Below are 18,189 nucleotides of genomic sequence, written 5' to 3' on the forward strand. Positions count from 1 at the left end.
TAGATTTTGTCCTCATAGCAAGGTGACCTGGGAAATAAAAAGAATAAGATAAGAATTAAAGTCACATACAAGGGAAGAAAAATAAAATTACAACTGTACCATTACCTAAATAACGCTAGTACGCTACTTATATTTCACATTCTTCATCATTTCAATTTAAAGGTTGTAATCAAACTCAACATGCAGTGTATTGTTGTGAATTAGTTATAATATTTTTCAAACAATGCGTAAATCAGGGCCGGCCTCACAGATTAAGAGGCTTAAAGCAAAAAAAAAAAAGTGTGGCCTCTAAAAATATTGTTTTTTAACATATATAATATTTATATTAAATCAATTTTGTGGATAGCAAAATTTGAATTCGTGACCAAAAGAAATTGAAACATTTTGGTAATCAGTTAAGCTATGCAAATGTTTGTAATATATCTGTTATATAATACTTATACTTATAACCAATGTAATTTTTTAGAGGCCTTTTTTTTCACCCAAAATTTTGACGCCTAAAGGCCTTGTTTTTGTTGCTTGGCCCTAGCGTAAATGAACTAACAACTAGGGGTGGGAACAGGCCAGGCAGTCCGACAGGGGCCTATGGTCTAGCCTATTTAAAGCCTAGCTCGGCTCAGCTCGTTTATTAACAAGGCCAGGCTCAAGCTTTTTATAAATCCTATTTAATTAAATAGGCCAGGCTAAGGCTTACAAAAAAGCCTATTAAGCCCGTCGGGCCGGCCTATTAAGCTTTTTATGTATAATATATCTTCCATTATTGATATCGTTGAAGTTTTTTTTCTCATAAACTCAAGCCTTCATAAGATTAGTTATTTAGTAGCACATATATTGTTGTGATTATACCTTCATAAGATTTCATTATTTAGTTGCAGACATATTCATGTGTTTTAGGCCTTCGTAAATTTTGGCCTATTTAGTAGTAGGCTTACATGTGTTGCTAGGCTTTGGTGTAAAATATGCTTTTAAATAGGCTTTCAGGCTTCATCGGGCCTTTAAATAGGCCAGGCCAGGCCTCGAAAATGAGCCTATGACGGGTAATAGGCCAGGCTCAGGCCTATAATTTTTGAAGTAGGCCAGACTTAGGCCTTACAAAGCTCGGCCCGGCCTAGCCTATTTCCACCCCTACTAACAACCAAGTCGCGTAAACAAAATACCAAAAGCTAAATGTTTCGAGTTCATAGTTACTTGACACTAAATTTATCAAGATAGTTACCATCTTTTCAAAAGATATTGCAATTTTCATGTGAATATTAGTAGGCCCAAAATTTCAAAAGATATTGCAATTTTCAAAAGATACCATCTTTTCCTCATCTTTTCAATATTAAGATGCTAACCATAAAACATTCCATCTAATGTATTTGTTTGTGGGATTTAAATTTTAACGCAACAAACGTGACAAGTGACTTTTAAATTTTAATGGAAAAGCTAAAAAAAATTGTTGCGACTCCATTTTTTCTCTTAGTTAGTTCAACATTGTTTGATTTGGTTATGCAATTACAAAATAAAATTTAAAAAAAAAATGAGGTATTAAATACATAAGAAATTTTAGCTAATAGAAATTAATGAATTATCCATTAATTTATAACATTTGTAAAAAAAAAAAAAAAACTTTATATAAATGTAATAAATTTATTCTTAGTACCTTGAGATTGTAAGACTAATCTCTTACCACTACGCTAGTATCGCAAGTGTGTAATTGAAAAATGAATATAAAGATCATTTTTATTGAAAAAACATAAATTATTTTGTGTACCTTAATGATGATTATTTTTAAAAAGGATTTGTGTTATAAAGATAATTTGGTGGAGAAGCAACTCAAAACACCTTATTATTTGAAGTAGTTTGTAGATTTTATTTTCAAATTTCCATTTTTATAAAAATAAAACTGTAAAATTTTCAAAGAAAATGTAAATTTTTTTGAGTGGTTATTTTATTTAAAAAATGCTTTTTTTTTTCAAAATAAGTTGTATAATCATATAAAAAAATTATAAACATTCAAAGTAAATATTTAATACTTCAAAATTGAAATCAAACGTATACTACATATAAAAGAAACACGCATAAATTAATTTCAGTGTGCATATCACGAGATCAAGGTTTTCATGTCTAACATGTGAGAAACACATATTCTTCAAGCTTGTTACATAAGCTACGTTCAGGGCACATATCTGGCTATATATACAGGCTTCCAAATCATAGTTTTCTCACAACTTTTCATAATGGCTACTCAAGCAAAACAATTTCTAACAATTGTGACATTGCTTTTTGTGTTTGTTATCAAAATAGAGGGAGATTCAATTTCCTCAATTCCGAGTGATGAAATGAACAAAAATTCTACCAACACCAGTGTTGTTGTTGAGGCAGTTAGTGTGGATCAACAATCACCTAATTGTGGTGCAACACCGTGGATATGTAGTACAGGAGAATTTCCACCAAGATCTTTATGTTGCAGAAACCGTTGTGTTGATGTAACAAATGATTTAAATAATTGTGGGTTTTGTGGGGTTATTTGTCCATTGATTGGCAATTGGAAATGTTGTAACGGTTTGTGTACAAACATAAATTTTAACCCTTTTAGTTGTGGTGATTGTGGAAGATCATGTTCTTTTGGGTTTCCATGCATATTCGGTAGGTGCCCTTTTCAACCTGTCGCTCCGCCACAACTTCCTCCTTTTGAACCTGTAGCTCCGCCACCACTTCTCTCTCCTGGGTTACCTGAACAAAATTCACCAAATATCCCCAATTATCAACGTAAACGTCCACATCCAATAATGCCGATGGAGTAATTTTTTTATATTATGTCTTAAGAATATTATTATTAATCGGTGTTATGTACTTATGAATGATGTTGTATTATCAGTTGGATTAATGAAATAAATGATTTCTATACTATAATTAGATGAAGAATGGTATCGTCGATCTTATATTAAATTTATATGTGATAAACAACAACAAATATAACTATATCCTTCAAACAAAAAAAAACAAATATAACTATAAAGGGGGTTGCTAACTTACTCCCATCCAAAAAATGAAGGAGTAAGTTAGTAAGCCTACTTTCACTTGTGTTTTTCCAAAATACCACCTTCCATTATTTTATTTCACTTGAACAAAGGGTAGTATGGTCAATTTCAATTTATTTATTTTAAAATTTATAAAACACACGTAACTGTTTCCTAATTTTTCGCCGGCAACAATAATTGATTTGATTATGTGGTGGCTGACGTTTTTTTTAGGTCTTGCTGACAAGTGCCCTAAGGGGCATTGTTTAAGGAACCCAAAAAAAGAAATTATGTCTTGAAAATACAAATCAAACACTTGTTAAAGTCATAACCGTACAATTTCCAATACAAAGATTGTTACTTTTAGATGCTTAAACAATGCCCTTAGGGTACTTGTTAGCATTTTCCTTTTTTTGTTGCGTCAAAACGACTGACTTTTATTTTTTTTTTCCACCAAACCCACTAATTTTTTTTTTCTACAAGTATGGTTTTTCATTTTGTCTGTCAATGTGGCTTAGTACTTGAAAAATTAACGTTGGTACGACATACCACCTTAATCATAAAGATATCAATTTCAATTTAAGTTGTTTAAAAAAAAAAACTAATTTCAATTTAAACAAAATACACAATGGATAGTCTTTCAATGTAAACCAAAAGAATTCTGCAAACTTTGAGTACAAAAAAAAAAAGAAATAAGTCTGGAAAACATAATTCTATAAAAATAAAAGTCTGAAAAAAATTACGGGAAGCTAGTTAATTGTTGAAATATATCATTATTGTTTTTATTATTCTATTTACGGTTACTTATTGATCATTAACTCACTCCTAAAATAAAGACTCTTGTATTTTCTCCTATAAAAGGAGCACATTTCTTCATAATCAAATTATCATATTATCACCAATATTATTTGCTACATGGTATCAGAGTCTATCCAAGATCTACCGTTGTCGGGATTCAGCATTGCCACGCTGCATTCCCATTGGGTCTGAGCGTGAGGAGGTGTGTTGGAAATCCCTCCCCGAGCGTGAGGGTGTATGTTGTTAATCCCACCTTAATTGCAATTTGACCCTTGTTACCTTATGTTGGTTTGACTTTGAGGGGGGTGGATTTAGTCCCACGTTGGTTAGAAGGAATTGGTTGATCGGAGTTTATAAAGAGAAGACACTCTTCACCTTAAAAATCGGGTTTGTAAGGATAAGTTAGGCCCCAAATTTCAACATGGCATCACATCCCCCGATTTTGAGGGCCTTGCTTCCGCATTAACCCTAGCCGCCGCCATTATGATTTTTTGTGGTTTTCTATTTTTTTATCTAGCGAGCGCTCTTCATCGCGTCAGTACTGTTCATGTGAGTATTGTTCACACCAGAAGTACTGGTCACGTGCACTGTTCACGCGTGTGGGTACTGTTTATAAAAAAAAAAACCTTCGAATTGTAACTTGCTACTTTTTTAGTGACTCAGATTGAAAAATGAAGGGGATGAATAAATTAAAGTTCGAAAGAGATAGGCATGGCAAAAGATGATGATAGGGGAGGTAATTTTCAACTCATCAACTTGTGCACTCCAAGTTACTTCCGATTAAGAGTCACAATCTTCCTCAAATGCATTTCCATTCACTAAGGAACAACTAGATAATCATACAAGAAGTACTTCATGTCTCAAATTTGTCTTGCAACTTGTTATCTACCAGTATGCTTACCAAAAACAAAAATTGTCAAACTTTATTCTTTCATAATCACTGTGTATTTCAAGATTTGATCTCGGGACAGATAATTGGAAATGCTAAGCAGAGTGGTGGACTCTACTACTTTGAAGATGAACCAGAAACAAGACATCAATCTGGACCAATAAGTTCTTCTTCTATTAAATCTTTTTTTTGGTTTCAAATAATAAGGTTGACATTATGTTATGGCATTTAAGGTTGGGTCACCCTAGTTTTAAATATTTAAAGGCATTGTTTCCAAAAAAATTTAAAGGGAAAGATATATCTTCATTTCAGTGTGAGATTTGCGAAATTGCTAAGTATCATCGAAACGTTTTTCCAATTCAAGCTTATAAACCTTCAAAACCTTTTTCAATTATTCATAGCGATGTTTGGGGGCCAAATGGAACAAGTACTTTATCCAACAAAAAATGGCTTATCACCTTTATGAATGATCATACTAGACTTTGTTGGGTATACTTGTTAAAAGAAAAATCATAGGTAGGTCAGATAATTAAAACTTTTGTAAATTGGTGCAGACACAATTTAACACTCAAATACAAGGGTTTAGAACTGATAATGGGACTGAATATTTTAACAACGTCATGGGAATTTTTTTTCTCCAAAATGGAATTGTGCATCAAAGTTCATGTGTTAACTCACCTTAACAAAATAGAATTGCAGAGAGGAAAAATTGACACCTTCTTGAGGTGGCACGATCACTACTCTTCTCTACCAATGTCCCAAAATATTTATGGGGTGAAGCTGTCCTTATAGTTACACATTTAATAAATCAAATGTCATCCCGTGTTTTGAGATTTCAAACTCCCTTGCAAAGTTTCTTGAAATATTTTCCCATTGCTTCAATTCTAGTTGATTTGCCACTAAAAAATATGTGGATGCATGGTCATTGTTCAAGAACATAAACATCTTGCTAAACTCGAACCCCATGCAATCAAATGTGTTTGTATATGTTATTCATCTTCCTAAAAAGGTTATAAATTATTTGACCCCAATACAAAGAAAATGTTTCTAACAATGGACGTTACTTTTTTTTTAAAACAACCCTTTTTTTGAAAAAAATTAATTTTCAGGGGGGAAAAAAATTGAAGATCCTTCTGAACTGTTTGAAAACGTAATTATCTCTAAAGATGTGTATACATCACATAATTTTGATCCATGTTTATCTGCACCTAAAGAAAAGGCCTTCCAAAAATTCAATGAACTTACTCGTTCTATGAGTAAGGATCATACTGAATCTGAGGCAACAAATCAAATGAAAGATTAAACAAATGACTTTTTCTGAAATTAGTCCAAGCATACTACATAAGGATCCTTGTAATGAAACAAAAAAAGATTTGTGGAAGGACAACCAACTTGGAAAGGCAAAATTTAATCAAGAAGGAATCATGATCAAGTAGTAGAAGACCCCATTCCTCAGCCCAACCAAGAATCTGAACCGAGTGTAAGTCAATCGGCTCAGACAGGTAAACCTCTTTTTGATCCTAATTCTGTATATACTGATCTTGATGTTCCCATAGAGCTTAGAAAATATATACTGATCTTAATTTTCCGATAGCTTTTAGGAAGCCAGGTAGGTCATGTACTAGGCACCCCTTGTCTAATTTTGTATCTTATTCAAACTTGTCTCCATCTTTTGCCGCTTTTACTTCACATATATCTAGTGTCGAAATTCCAAGGAATGTAGAAGAAGCTCTAAAAATTCCAAAGTGGAAGGAAACTGTTTTTGAGGAGATGAAAGCTAAAGAATAAAACTTGGAGTGCCATAACTCTCCAGCAGATAAAAGAACTATGGGGTGTAAGTGAGTGTTCACAATAGAGTACAATTCTGATGGATCAATCGAAAGATACAAAGATCGATTAGTTGCCAAAGGATTTACTCAAACCTATGACCTAGACTACTTAGAGACCTTTGCTCCTGTTGCAAAGCTTAACACAGTCAGAATACTTGTATCCCTTGCTGCTAGCCTAGACTGGAATCTCTACCAGTTAGATGTAAAAAATGCATTTCTCAATGGTGATTTAGAAGAAGAAGTGTATATGGATTGTCCTCCAGGTTTTGAAGAAATGTTTGGGTCACAAGTGTGTAAACTAAAGAAGTCTTTGTATGGGCTGAAACAATCTCCAAAAGCTTGGTTTGAAAAGTTTACACAGTCAATGAAGAAACAGGAATATACTCAAGGACAAGGAGATCATACTTTATTCACGAAATCATGTCAAAATGGAATGATAACTATTTTGATAATCTATGTTGATGATATTGTTCTTAGAGGTAATGATGAGGCAGAAATGGAGAGATTAAAGAAAAACTTAGCAGCAGATTTTGAAACCAAATACTTGGGTTCCCTCAAGTATTTCCTTGGCATGGAAGTAGCAAGATCAAAGAAAGGAATTGTTGTTTCTCAGAGAAAATATGTTCTTGATCTCCTACAAAATACATGTATGAGTGGTTGTAAGCCGGTTGACACTCATATGGACCCAAATGTCAAACTTTGGGAGAAAGGAGACACCCCAGTTGACAATGGAAGGTATCAGAGGTTAGTTGGAAAACTGATATATTTGGCTCATAATCGTCCTGACATTGCTTTCTCTGTTAGTGTTGTTAGTCAGTTTATGTATGCTCCATATGAAGAACACCTTGAAGTCGTGCACAAAATTTTGAGATACTTGAAAGCAACTCCTGTAAAAGGTTTATTCTTCAAGAAGACCAATGATAAACATGTGACTATATTCACTGATGCAGATTGGGCAGGGTCTATTACAGATAAAAAGTCAACTTCAGGTTATTGCACATATGTGTAGGGGAACCTAGTGATTTGGAGAAGTAAAAAACAAGGAGTAGTTGCAAGAAGTAGTGTTGAGCCTGAGTTTAGAGCAATGGCTCAAGGAATTTTTGAATGTATGTGGATTCTTAGAGTTTTGAAGGAACTTAAGATAGTGGTAGAACTTCCATTGAAATTGTATTGTGACAACAAGGCTGCTATAAGCATTGCTCACAATCTTGTTCAACATGATCGTACAAAGCATATTGAGATCGATCATCATTTCATCAAAGAAAAGATAGATTCTGGTATTCACTGCTTGTCATTTGTTCTCTGCTTGCCATCAAAGAAAAGTTAATTACTTTATTGTCTATTAATTTGAATTAGTTTAAAAATAAATATATGGATTTTTTGGTAAAACATAAGTGGGAGTAGGTTTGTTAACTTAGTCCTTCATGTTTTTGGGTGGGAGTAAGTTAGCAAACCCCAACTATAAATGCTATTAATTAATGTTGTTAGATCTTGTGTTAGGGAATACAACAAAATATATGAACAAGGCGAAGATGAAGATAGTTTTACAATTAAGTATCAAAGCATATGCGGACATACTAAACTTTGTTTTATTCACTCACACCACTTGATGTAAATCATTTATATTTGGGTAAACAGGTGAACTTATACTTTAAAAACATTGATCTGAATTGCACTCTCACACCAAATCTATCGATCAATTATATGTTACATAAAAAAAAAAATTGTTCAATCACTCTTGTACACTTGAGAAAAGAAGAAATGACTAATTGCATTTAGAGCTTCATATTCATCAGATAAACCGTCATCAATAGCTTTAGGTTGATCGCTATGAGATATATCATCACCAATAGATTCAAGAATATCAATGATAGTAAGAATTTGAGCAAGATACGCAGCAGAAGATTTCTCACGCTTTGTAATCGTCTTTTATTAAAAAATAAGAACGCGGATTATGAGACTATGCAGCAACATGAGATTTTTTTTTAAAAATGAATCTCATTACGAACTTGATGTGAGTAAACGCATTGCAAACCTCACGAAGAACAGAATCTGAAAGTGTAGTCAACAACCACATAAACAAACAGAGAATCACGTTGTTTCCAATTTACGAATGCAAAATTTTCAGCAACATCTGTGCGATCATCTTCTGTGAGGTATCACTACAGAATGGTAGGATAAACCAAACGAAGAAGCAGTTTATCGAATAATACCTTCAACTTGCTTCTTCCATGAAAGGAAGTTATGTTGGTATACTACAAGAAAGCTCTGAAATTCCGAGGCACAAAACTCCTTGGAAATCGTCAATATCTCCTCGGAATACCAATTTTTTCCGAGGAACTCATGTCCTGGAAAAATAGTTGGTTGCAATCCTATTACCGAGGAAATTTCCGAGGAACTTTTGTTTTCGAGGAAAAATGTCCTCGGAATAATGATTTGACAGCTGCATCGCAGACTGACGCATATGAAAAGCTGTCACTGAAGTGACTAGCATTTCCGAGGAGCGTTGTCCTCGGAATGTATTTAATTTAAAAAAAAAATATAAATTATTTTTTTGAAAACCGTGTTAAACTGATTATGCAGCTGGTGAAGTAGAGATTCCCGACATGTGCATACCGAGGAAATTGTTCCTCGGAAAACCTTTATTTTAGTGAGAAACCAAGTTTCCTCGGAATTTTTTGGTCGGAATTACCTTCATTTCTTGTAGTATTATGTGCAGAGCATCTAAACTTTAGTTGGACGCTAAAAGATACTCCAATGCAAATGATATTTGGTCGGTAGGCTGTATAATGGCTGTATATATTTTTAAGTAGTCTCTTTTCAGTGCTAAAATAGAACTTGACTAACTTGATAAGTTTATTATTACTATCAATAGGATATTTACTTCATTTTCACAACATATTTATATGTGACACGAAACTTTTCTATCTTAGTAACACTTGTTTGCATGTTATCTGTTTGTATATATTTTGAACCCTTAGATCATATAGGTTCAGAGGGTCACATAAAGGATGCATATAGCACCCCAGCAGATCACTATAAAGGATGCACCATAGAGGATGCGATATAACTAGTATAGTGTACGGTTATTATGATGTATATACTATATATTAGCACAAGATGTTAGAGATTAGTTAGTTGACAGTTACTAGCTAGCTGACACTAGTTAGTTAGAGATTAACCTGATCAAAAGTTTTACTTTCTAGTCAAGTAATCATAGTTAGTTAACATAACCACCTCTATATAGGGTGGCAAAGCGGACATGCCCGCCTCGTTTAGACCCTCATCGCTTAAGCCCGTAAAAACGGGACGAGACAAGCCGAATCAATTATAGAGAATCAACACTTTCTCATAATCTTGTGTTAATGCCATTATTGTTTTTTTTGGGCTTGTCTGAATATCAAACTTGGTGATTGTTGGATAGTCACCAGGCAAGCTTCAGTACATAGTGCAGGTTTGGATATGTGGTATGCAACTTTTGAAGAATTAGGTCCGTTGGGTGTATACATAGTTGGTACATTATTTAGATTTATGGTACTTTCTAATATACTAATCAATACGTTATTTAACTAAAGGCACATGTTAACATATAAAGAAATTTGTTGCGTATGATTTCAAGTGAATGGAAGCATGTAGAGTAGAAGCACATCATAGATTCATGGGACCTGGTGAGCGGCAATAACAAAAGACAAAGAGCGATAACAAAAGAGAAGGAAGAAATAGACCCATTGTTTATTTTATTAATATTATAGATTGTTTTAATTTATCTCGTTTCTTTCAGATTTTTTTCCTGAATAAATTTCTTTCGGATTTATAATTCGTTTCTTTCGCTAAATGAAAACAAGACTTGTCATCTCTGATACTGTTAAACTAAGTTGTGTCTGATGAAGAATTTCACTTTAATCTATCTACATTGACCCAAAGTGAATTTCATGCTTTGTTTAATTACAACCTTTCTAGCAATCAAGTCTGTAATGTAGAAGGTAGCACAAACAGTATCACAGTATAGAAGACCTTAAGTAAAAATTAAAGATTAATCCACAAAATAGAAGACCTTGTTAAAGTTTTTCTGTTGATAGGCAATATATCAACTGATTTAGAAGCATCAGAGCACGGCATAAAAGGGCTTATTATGATAAGGGCATCATTATCATCCTAGAAACTTGAAATAAAACGATCAACAATAATCACTTGTATCAAAGAAAAGCCTTAAAACATATCCGAAATTCAAGTTAGAAACCAGAACCAACCTAAAACATGCAAGGATTCTACAATGAAATGGTAGTAAACAAACATTAAACCATTTTCGGATAGAGTGTTTCATAATATTATAGGCATAAACCTAAAAGTAACTAGCTATTCTTGAAAAATATGGGTACGACAATGCTCTCTAGCTTCTTGAAAAAATCCATAAACACATGTGCCTCTGCCTGCTGGCTATCATTAAGTAATTTTTCTGCATCCCTAATTGCCAGATTGATCGTTAATTTATCTTCTGGACAAAACTCCACACTTGTATCAGTATCCTCTATAGCATTCGTTATCTCATCAACATAATCTTTCAAAGCATCCATTGCATCAACTTTATTCTGATACTTCTCATCTTCAGCCTTATTATTTTCAGCTTCTTCAACCATTCTCATAATTTGCTCAGTTGATAGTCTTCCGTTGTCTTTGGTTATGGTAATCTCATTCTTAATTCCAGTAGTTTCTTCCTCGGCAGATACAGTTAAAATTCCATCAGCATCTACGTCAAAGTATACATTAAAAGGAAAACTTTTACTATAACTAGGGAAGCCGCGAAGAGTAAACAAACCTAGCAAGTTGTTATCACTTGCTCTTGTCCTCTCACCCTCATAAATCTTGATCAAGACAGTGGGTTTGAAATCTTTCCGTGTGAAATATACTTTTGCCTTTCTTGTTAGAATGGTGGTATTCCTAGGAATCACCACACTCATGGTATCTTCGTGTGTTAAGATACCGAGAGACAGTGGAGTAACTTCCTGTAGTACAAAGTTTGGAGATATATTCGTAAAGTCTTCCCTACATGAAGCAGCCAAAGCAGCTGCACCATACGCAACAGCCTCATCATGGTTGATACTCATACACAAATCCGTTCTATTGAAAAATTCATGTAAAAGTTGCTGAAGTTTGGGAATCCTAGAAGAGCCACCAAGAAGTACAACATCATGTACACCACTCTTCTCTATCATAGCATCACTAAGACAACTCTCAACTGTCTTCATACACTTTACAAAGAGGTCTAGGTTGAGTTGCTCAAACTTTGCCCGAGTAATAGATAAACAGAAGTCAATACCTTGACATATGGCATCTATCTCAATAGAGGCCTTGGTATCAAATGAAAGCGTCCTTTTTGCCCTTTCACAAGAAGCTCTCACTCTCCTCAAAGCTTTTGGATTCTCACTAATGTCAATTTTGGTTTTCTTCTTGAACTCCTTCACAAAGTGGTTCACCATTCTGGTATCAAAATCTTCTCCTCCAAGGTGAGTGTCTCCAGCAGTACCTTTTACCTCATAGAGACCATCCATAATTGTGAGGAGAGACACATCAAATGTACCACCACCAAGATCAAACACGAAAATATTTCTCCTAGCAACACAATTAGCTCTCTTCTGAAGGCCATATGCAAGAGCAGCTGCAGTAGGTTCATTGATTATCCTTATTACATTGAGACGAGCAATTTCACCTGCATCTTTGGTGGCTTTTCGCTGAGAATCATTGAAATTAGCAGGTACAGTGATAACTGCATCTTTTACCTTTGACTCCAAAAATTTCTCGGCTATCTCCTTTATCTTCATGAGGATCATTGATGAGATTTCCTCAGCGCAACAACGCTTTTCCTCACCCTTATACTTAATAATGATCTCAGGTTTGTCATCATTTCCAGCTTCAACCTTAAATGGCCACAACTGATGTCATTTTGAATGACTGAATCACTATATTTCCTTCCAATCAACCTTTAGATTATGGAGTAGCAAATTAACAATGCCCTTTAAGTTTCTTTCATTATGGAAACAAGTGAACATTTTATAGTATTAATCCTTTCAATAAATACTAACAAATGTCTTTAGAACATTGTTTAAGCAACTAAAAATAGTGACTTTTGAATAGAAAATGATGTAATTTGACTTGCATTACTAAAACAATTTTCTACTCGTGAATTTCTTAAACAATGCCCTTAATTATAGATCACTTTTAAGCGTGACCCAACTTGTATAAGCATCACCCTAATAATCTCTAATCTCTTATCTCTTACTAGATCTCCAATTTTAAAACAAATGTACCACATATATATTTGTACATTATCTTAATAATGGATTACATTTAAAATTTGAACCTATAAAAGAAAATAACAATCTACCAAGACTTGTTCCGCATATTTTTTTATTATCTTTTTTGTAGCAAGAGTTAAATATGCTGCAACTTTAGATGTAATGTTAGAATGGTGGCTTAGATTGATTAGCATATTAGCAGGTGTTTGATTATAAGTCAACTAGAGCAGTCCTTGACTCTTTACATCCTTCCTTGTGATAATATAAATAAATTAGAATGCATGTACACATGACATAATTTCTCTCAAATACCATAAGCAGCACTTTACTAGAAAGCAATAGCAAAATTTAACAGGGCCTTTACTGCAAAACCAGAATTCTGATCATAACAGGGCCTTTAATTGCTACCCCCCTGCCCCCAAAAGATATTATTTTGCAGTCAATAACATACTCAATAGTTTGAATTGAACACAAAATCATAAGCGTAAATCAATGTTTAACTATCTTGAAGCATTCTAAAGAAATACTAGCAATACTCTCTATAGTATATATTATACATCTTCTCACACATTTCCTCTAATGGGCTGAAATTTATACTCTCTAAATTTATGTGGAACCTATGAATTTGGTGTGTTTTCTAATCTAAATTTCTGGAACAATGATCACCACCACACAAAAGCTTTGTCCTCTGCTCAAATGCAGCACCAGCATTAAAACAAATAGAAGTTATGAACATATGAGAGACGAAGATGAGTGAAGCAAAACTCAAAACAAAATTATATTTCCAAGAATCAGGCATTGCGTCTCTACAACACCAAAACAGTGAAGTGGTGTGGCTGGTCTCGCTCAAAAGGGTGAGTGGAAAACATAAATGTTCTGCAAAAGGAAAACATAGAAGAAAGCACAGTAAATGTAAAGTTAGAATAATAGACAAATAAACATGTATAGACAAGCGAGTAGGATTTGGCGAAACACAGGATTTGAAAAACAAAGAATTGAATTTACCCAAAAAACAACTTAAAAAACAAATTTGAAGGAAGGAAGAAACAAAACAAGAATTCTGCTCTTTACCCAAACGGTTTTGCTCATTCCCAAAGTTAATGACCAAAATGCCAAAAAACATATCTAGCTACTAGCACTTAATAAGAACCATCTACATGACAATCACAAATATTTGGGACTGTTTTTGATTACACCATTTTTAGAACGAGTTTGTATGCGCTCACTCTATGTACTTTTCAGCGAAGCTTGTCAATTTGTTTGCTTCTTTAGCCTTTTGCTTTTAGCTAATGCTGTCAAGCAAGGCTAGATTCATGCTCCTCATTAGGATAATCCCCCCAAAACTTTTGTGGAATGTCCACGCTTCTCTGAGCTTCAACAGAACAAGCAACTGCACTATGCACTACTGTGTTTGACACGCTCCAAAACACGAAGCTTGCCTGCTGTTAGAGAGGTGTGGTTAGTAGTGATAGGTTGAGGCATAGGACAATGCTGGTGTGTTCTATTCAAACCAGAAACCAGAGGAATTTGAGGGAACATCAACAACTATGTTCTCCAAATCTAAAGCTGCTATTTTCTCAATAACATGAATAGAATCAGTGTTGTCTTTTGTTGTCGCCGCTAATGATTTTTATAAGGAGCTGCAGACCAAGATTGATTTATATAGGAAGATTTATAGAAAATGACATTGTTACCAAATAAATGTTAATTAAGTAACAATACATCTTTGAGTTATAGTCGTGAAGCACAAAAAACCACTAATCATACAGATAATTTCACATGGTAATTAAAGTTGATACTACTTTCCAACCATTCGCCAGTATTCTGTGGATAGGAGAGAAAAGAAATGTAGACTTTGTAGATAATTAAGCTCCCTCCTAATATATAAGAATTTGAAACAAATTTTTTTAAAACACATAAAGTAAAATGATATATTAGTCGCCTCAAAAGTCATAAAAAATTGATGTTCCCACTTGTGTTTAGGCTGAAAAACACCGGTAAAAACGTAAATACTCATCGGCAGTTGAAACCCTCGGTAGCTAATTGCCGTCGGTTCCCTTTGAGTGTTTACTGTTGCAAGGAAGCAAACTCATGCTTTATTGAATCTTCATGTATTTTGAGGTTATGATAAGATGAGTAAATAAGTTAATTTTGTAACATCATAGGATGAAATATTATTTATGGATTGCCTATGATATATGTCATTTGCTTGTTATTTCTAATTGAATGACTTTAACTCAATTACAAATAGAATTCAGTTGTTCACTAATTAATAGAGATCGTCTAAAAGAAAGTAAAAAATATATATTAATGGGTAGGAAGACCTGTTGTAAATGTCATCAATTTGTGGATGGGGAATACTTTAAAGTTATATTTCTCAGATTATATTGCAAAAACTGTGAGTATAGTAACAAAAATTAACTCTTACTTTGACATGTTATTCTCTTTATTGTTATGCTAATGCAATAATATGTATGTTGAGAACCTAATCTTTAAATTAGAGTGTTCTTCATTACATTCTAAGATTGTTTACCTATTGTTTCAAGATCATTACTCCATCAATTATAAGGTCTAACCATATCCGAGACCCATGCGAATGAACGGGTTTGTAACTAGTTTTGAAAAAGGCAGTAATTTAAGTTTAGTAGATTTGAAACAGGGTAGATTAGTAACTTTACTAGTATTTTATATTAATTAGCCGTTAGTAGATAATTAGTTTTTTTTTTTTTTTTGACAGATAGTAGATGATTAGTAGTTAGTAGATGCAATAAAATAAACCGAAAAAAAAATAAGAGGTGTGAACTTGACGAAAAAAATGAAAATAAAATATAGAAAGAAAGTTATATTTTAACTCACATTTAGTACCCTTTAGGTGTGAACTTCAAAAACAAAACAAAGGTTTACGTCGTTGAAACTTTATATCTATAATATAACATGGGAAAAAAGTTATCTTTTTCTCTCTATATCGTTTCAATTTTATCGGATGTCACGGATGGGACAAATTTTTTTTTCTTTCTAACTATTATAGAATTGGTGAAATTTGAATTTAAGGTCTGTAAATATCAACACTAAAATATTATTAATGTTGTAGAAAGATAATGATATATTGTAAATTTGTAATTAAAAATATGAAGACACTATTGCATTTTCCAAAATATATATCCTCATCTTTGTATATAAAAGTTCAACTTTGATATTTTTTAGAATCCGTTTGTTATAATTTTTTTAATGACGAAATTTTTAAATAAAGTTCTAATAAAAAATTTATCATTTTATCTTAAAATATCATTCTAAGTATTTCATCATTTTATTATAATTTTTTTTTGGATACTTAAATCTTGAAAAAAAATCTCTAAAAAAAACTATTTCAAATAGTTTTTCATAAAAATCATTTTTGATGATGTCATTTTGCAAAAAAATATGTGATTTTTACTATGTAAAATTTCAAAAAATGAATATTTAAGTTTGTGAATTTCAAAATATCTTTTTAAGCTTATTTCAAATAAGTTTGAAATAACTTATACTATCTTTGAGAGCCCTTTTTAGTACGCCTTGTGTCAAGGAGGTGCTCCATTTTTGTGAATATATATATATATATATATATATATATATTTATTTATTCCATTTTTATTTCTTAAAAAAAATAAAGAATTATTTTTATTTTATTTTTAGATCTAAAACAAACAGACCCTAAGTTAGACACATTTTCTTGTTTTTTAATTGAAAGTCCAACAATTGCGTGTAAGTTCTATGTGATGCTAACTTTACGGACAAAAGAAAAATTCATGCACATGTTGAGCCATTTCACTTAACCCAAATATGATTGGTTTGACCAAGTTTTATATTAAAAATAATAAAGCATTATTAAATTGATTAAAAAATTCATATTTGATTCGTATGACCATAACCGATCTTAGGTAGGAACAATGAAACTGGAAAGAATATTCATCCTCTTGCCAACGAAGTTTCAATGAGAACAGTCTAACAAACCAAGTATATATTTTATTGTCATAAATAGGAAGTCATCGCAAATAAGATAATAAGAGTCACTTGACCTCGAAAAAAAGAACTGACTTATATAGTTTTTTTTTTGTTCCTCTCAATAAAAAAAATCACTTATTTATTACCCATAAAAAATCACTTATTTCACACGCATTGTTTTTCCTATAAATAGCTAGGTTGTATTAATTAATAGAAACAGTGGAGTTTTTGGTACGTATTTCATTTCAAATAGGAATATACATTTTTTTGTCCCACAAGAAACATTTATTTTTAAACATTATTTTCATATTTTTTTATTTACACTTTAAATTAATATTTTGCACATCAATTCATCTTAATAGATAAAAGGCTTAATTGCATGTTTGGTCCCTTATGTTTATTTTAGTTTTCAAGTTGGTCCCTTACGTTTTGAAAGTTTCAAGTTGGTCCCTTATGTTTATTTTAGTTTTCAAGTTGGTCCCTTACGTTTTGAAAGTTTCAAGTTAGTCCCTTATGTTTATTTTAGTTTTCAAGTTGGTCCCTTATGTTTATTTTAGTTTTCAAGTTGGTCCCTTATGTTTATTTTAGTTTTCAAGTTGGTCCCTTATGTTTTGAACCGACTTGAAAACTAAAATAAACATAAGGGACCAACTTGAAAACTAAAATAAACATAAGGGACTAACTTGAAACTTTCAAAACGTAAGGGACCAACTTGAAAATTTTTAAAACGTAAGGGACCAACTTGAAACTTTCAAAACGTAAGGGACCAACTTGAAAACTAAAATAAACATAAGGGACCAAACATGCAATTAAGCCTAGATAAAATGTGTCAAATACATGACGGTACATCATTATAAATACATGGACTAGACTCGGATGGGACTGCCTTACCTAATTCATGAGCAACCTCATTTGTTTGCCTCCTATTAAACTCACATGCATTAATAATACAACCAAACTCACTATGATCATCTACACCTGTATGAAAAAGAACTAAAACTTGTTTTGAATCTAATACAAAATCAACATTATCAAATTGTAGATTAAATACCCATTGATGTGTCATATATAATCCAACTACCTCACCTATAGCAACATCATACTCCCCGACATCATCCCGGATACACATACCAATACCCACACGATTAAGTGAAGAAGAAAAGGAAACATCTATGTTACATTTGTATCGACCTCTTGCTGACCTTTTCCATCTAACAACCTCTTGACTTATTGGTTCCGGCTGATTCACAATTCTAGATGCACCACCCTCTCTTCTAATGCATTGTGCAGCCTTCCACATGGATATCGCAGTGGTATATGTGAGTTTTAGGTAGTGTTTGTTAAGTTTGTTTATAGATGAAAAAATATATAATAATGCAAATGTTCAATCCATT

General features: G+C 32.7%; 1 protein-coding gene and 1 pseudogene across 1 annotated transcript; one reads left to right on the forward strand and one right to left on the reverse strand.

Annotated features, from left to right (window-relative positions):
- The first annotated feature begins 2,205 nt into the window (after window positions 1-2,205).
- LOC146905109 (uncharacterized) lies at window positions 2,206-2,892 on the forward strand. The gene has a single exon (XM_085726863.1). It carries the CDS (start codon window positions 2,223-2,225, stop codon window positions 2,787-2,789), a length of 567 nt encoding a protein of 188 aa, XP_085582989.1. The 5' UTR covers window positions 2,206-2,222; the 3' UTR covers window positions 2,790-2,892.
- Window positions 2,893-6,328: 3,436 nt separating this feature from the next.
- Window positions 6,329-18,095, reverse strand: LOC146905110 (heat shock cognate 70 kDa protein 2-like; annotated as a pseudogene).
- Window positions 18,096-18,189: the final 94 nt, after the last annotated feature.

This window comes from Medicago sativa, chromosome 7, assembly GCF_051527215.1.
Source record: "Medicago sativa cultivar Bolivia chromosome 7, Bolivia_mono, whole genome shotgun sequence".
Lineage (NCBI taxonomy): Eukaryota > Viridiplantae > Streptophyta > Magnoliopsida > Fabales > Fabaceae > Medicago > Medicago sativa.

Bases quoted from the DNA above. Each gene is read 5' to 3' on its own strand.
- LOC146905109 (XM_085726863.1), top strand. From the start codon at position 2,223: ATGGCTACTCAAGCAAAACAATTTCTAACAATTGTGACATTGCTTTTT.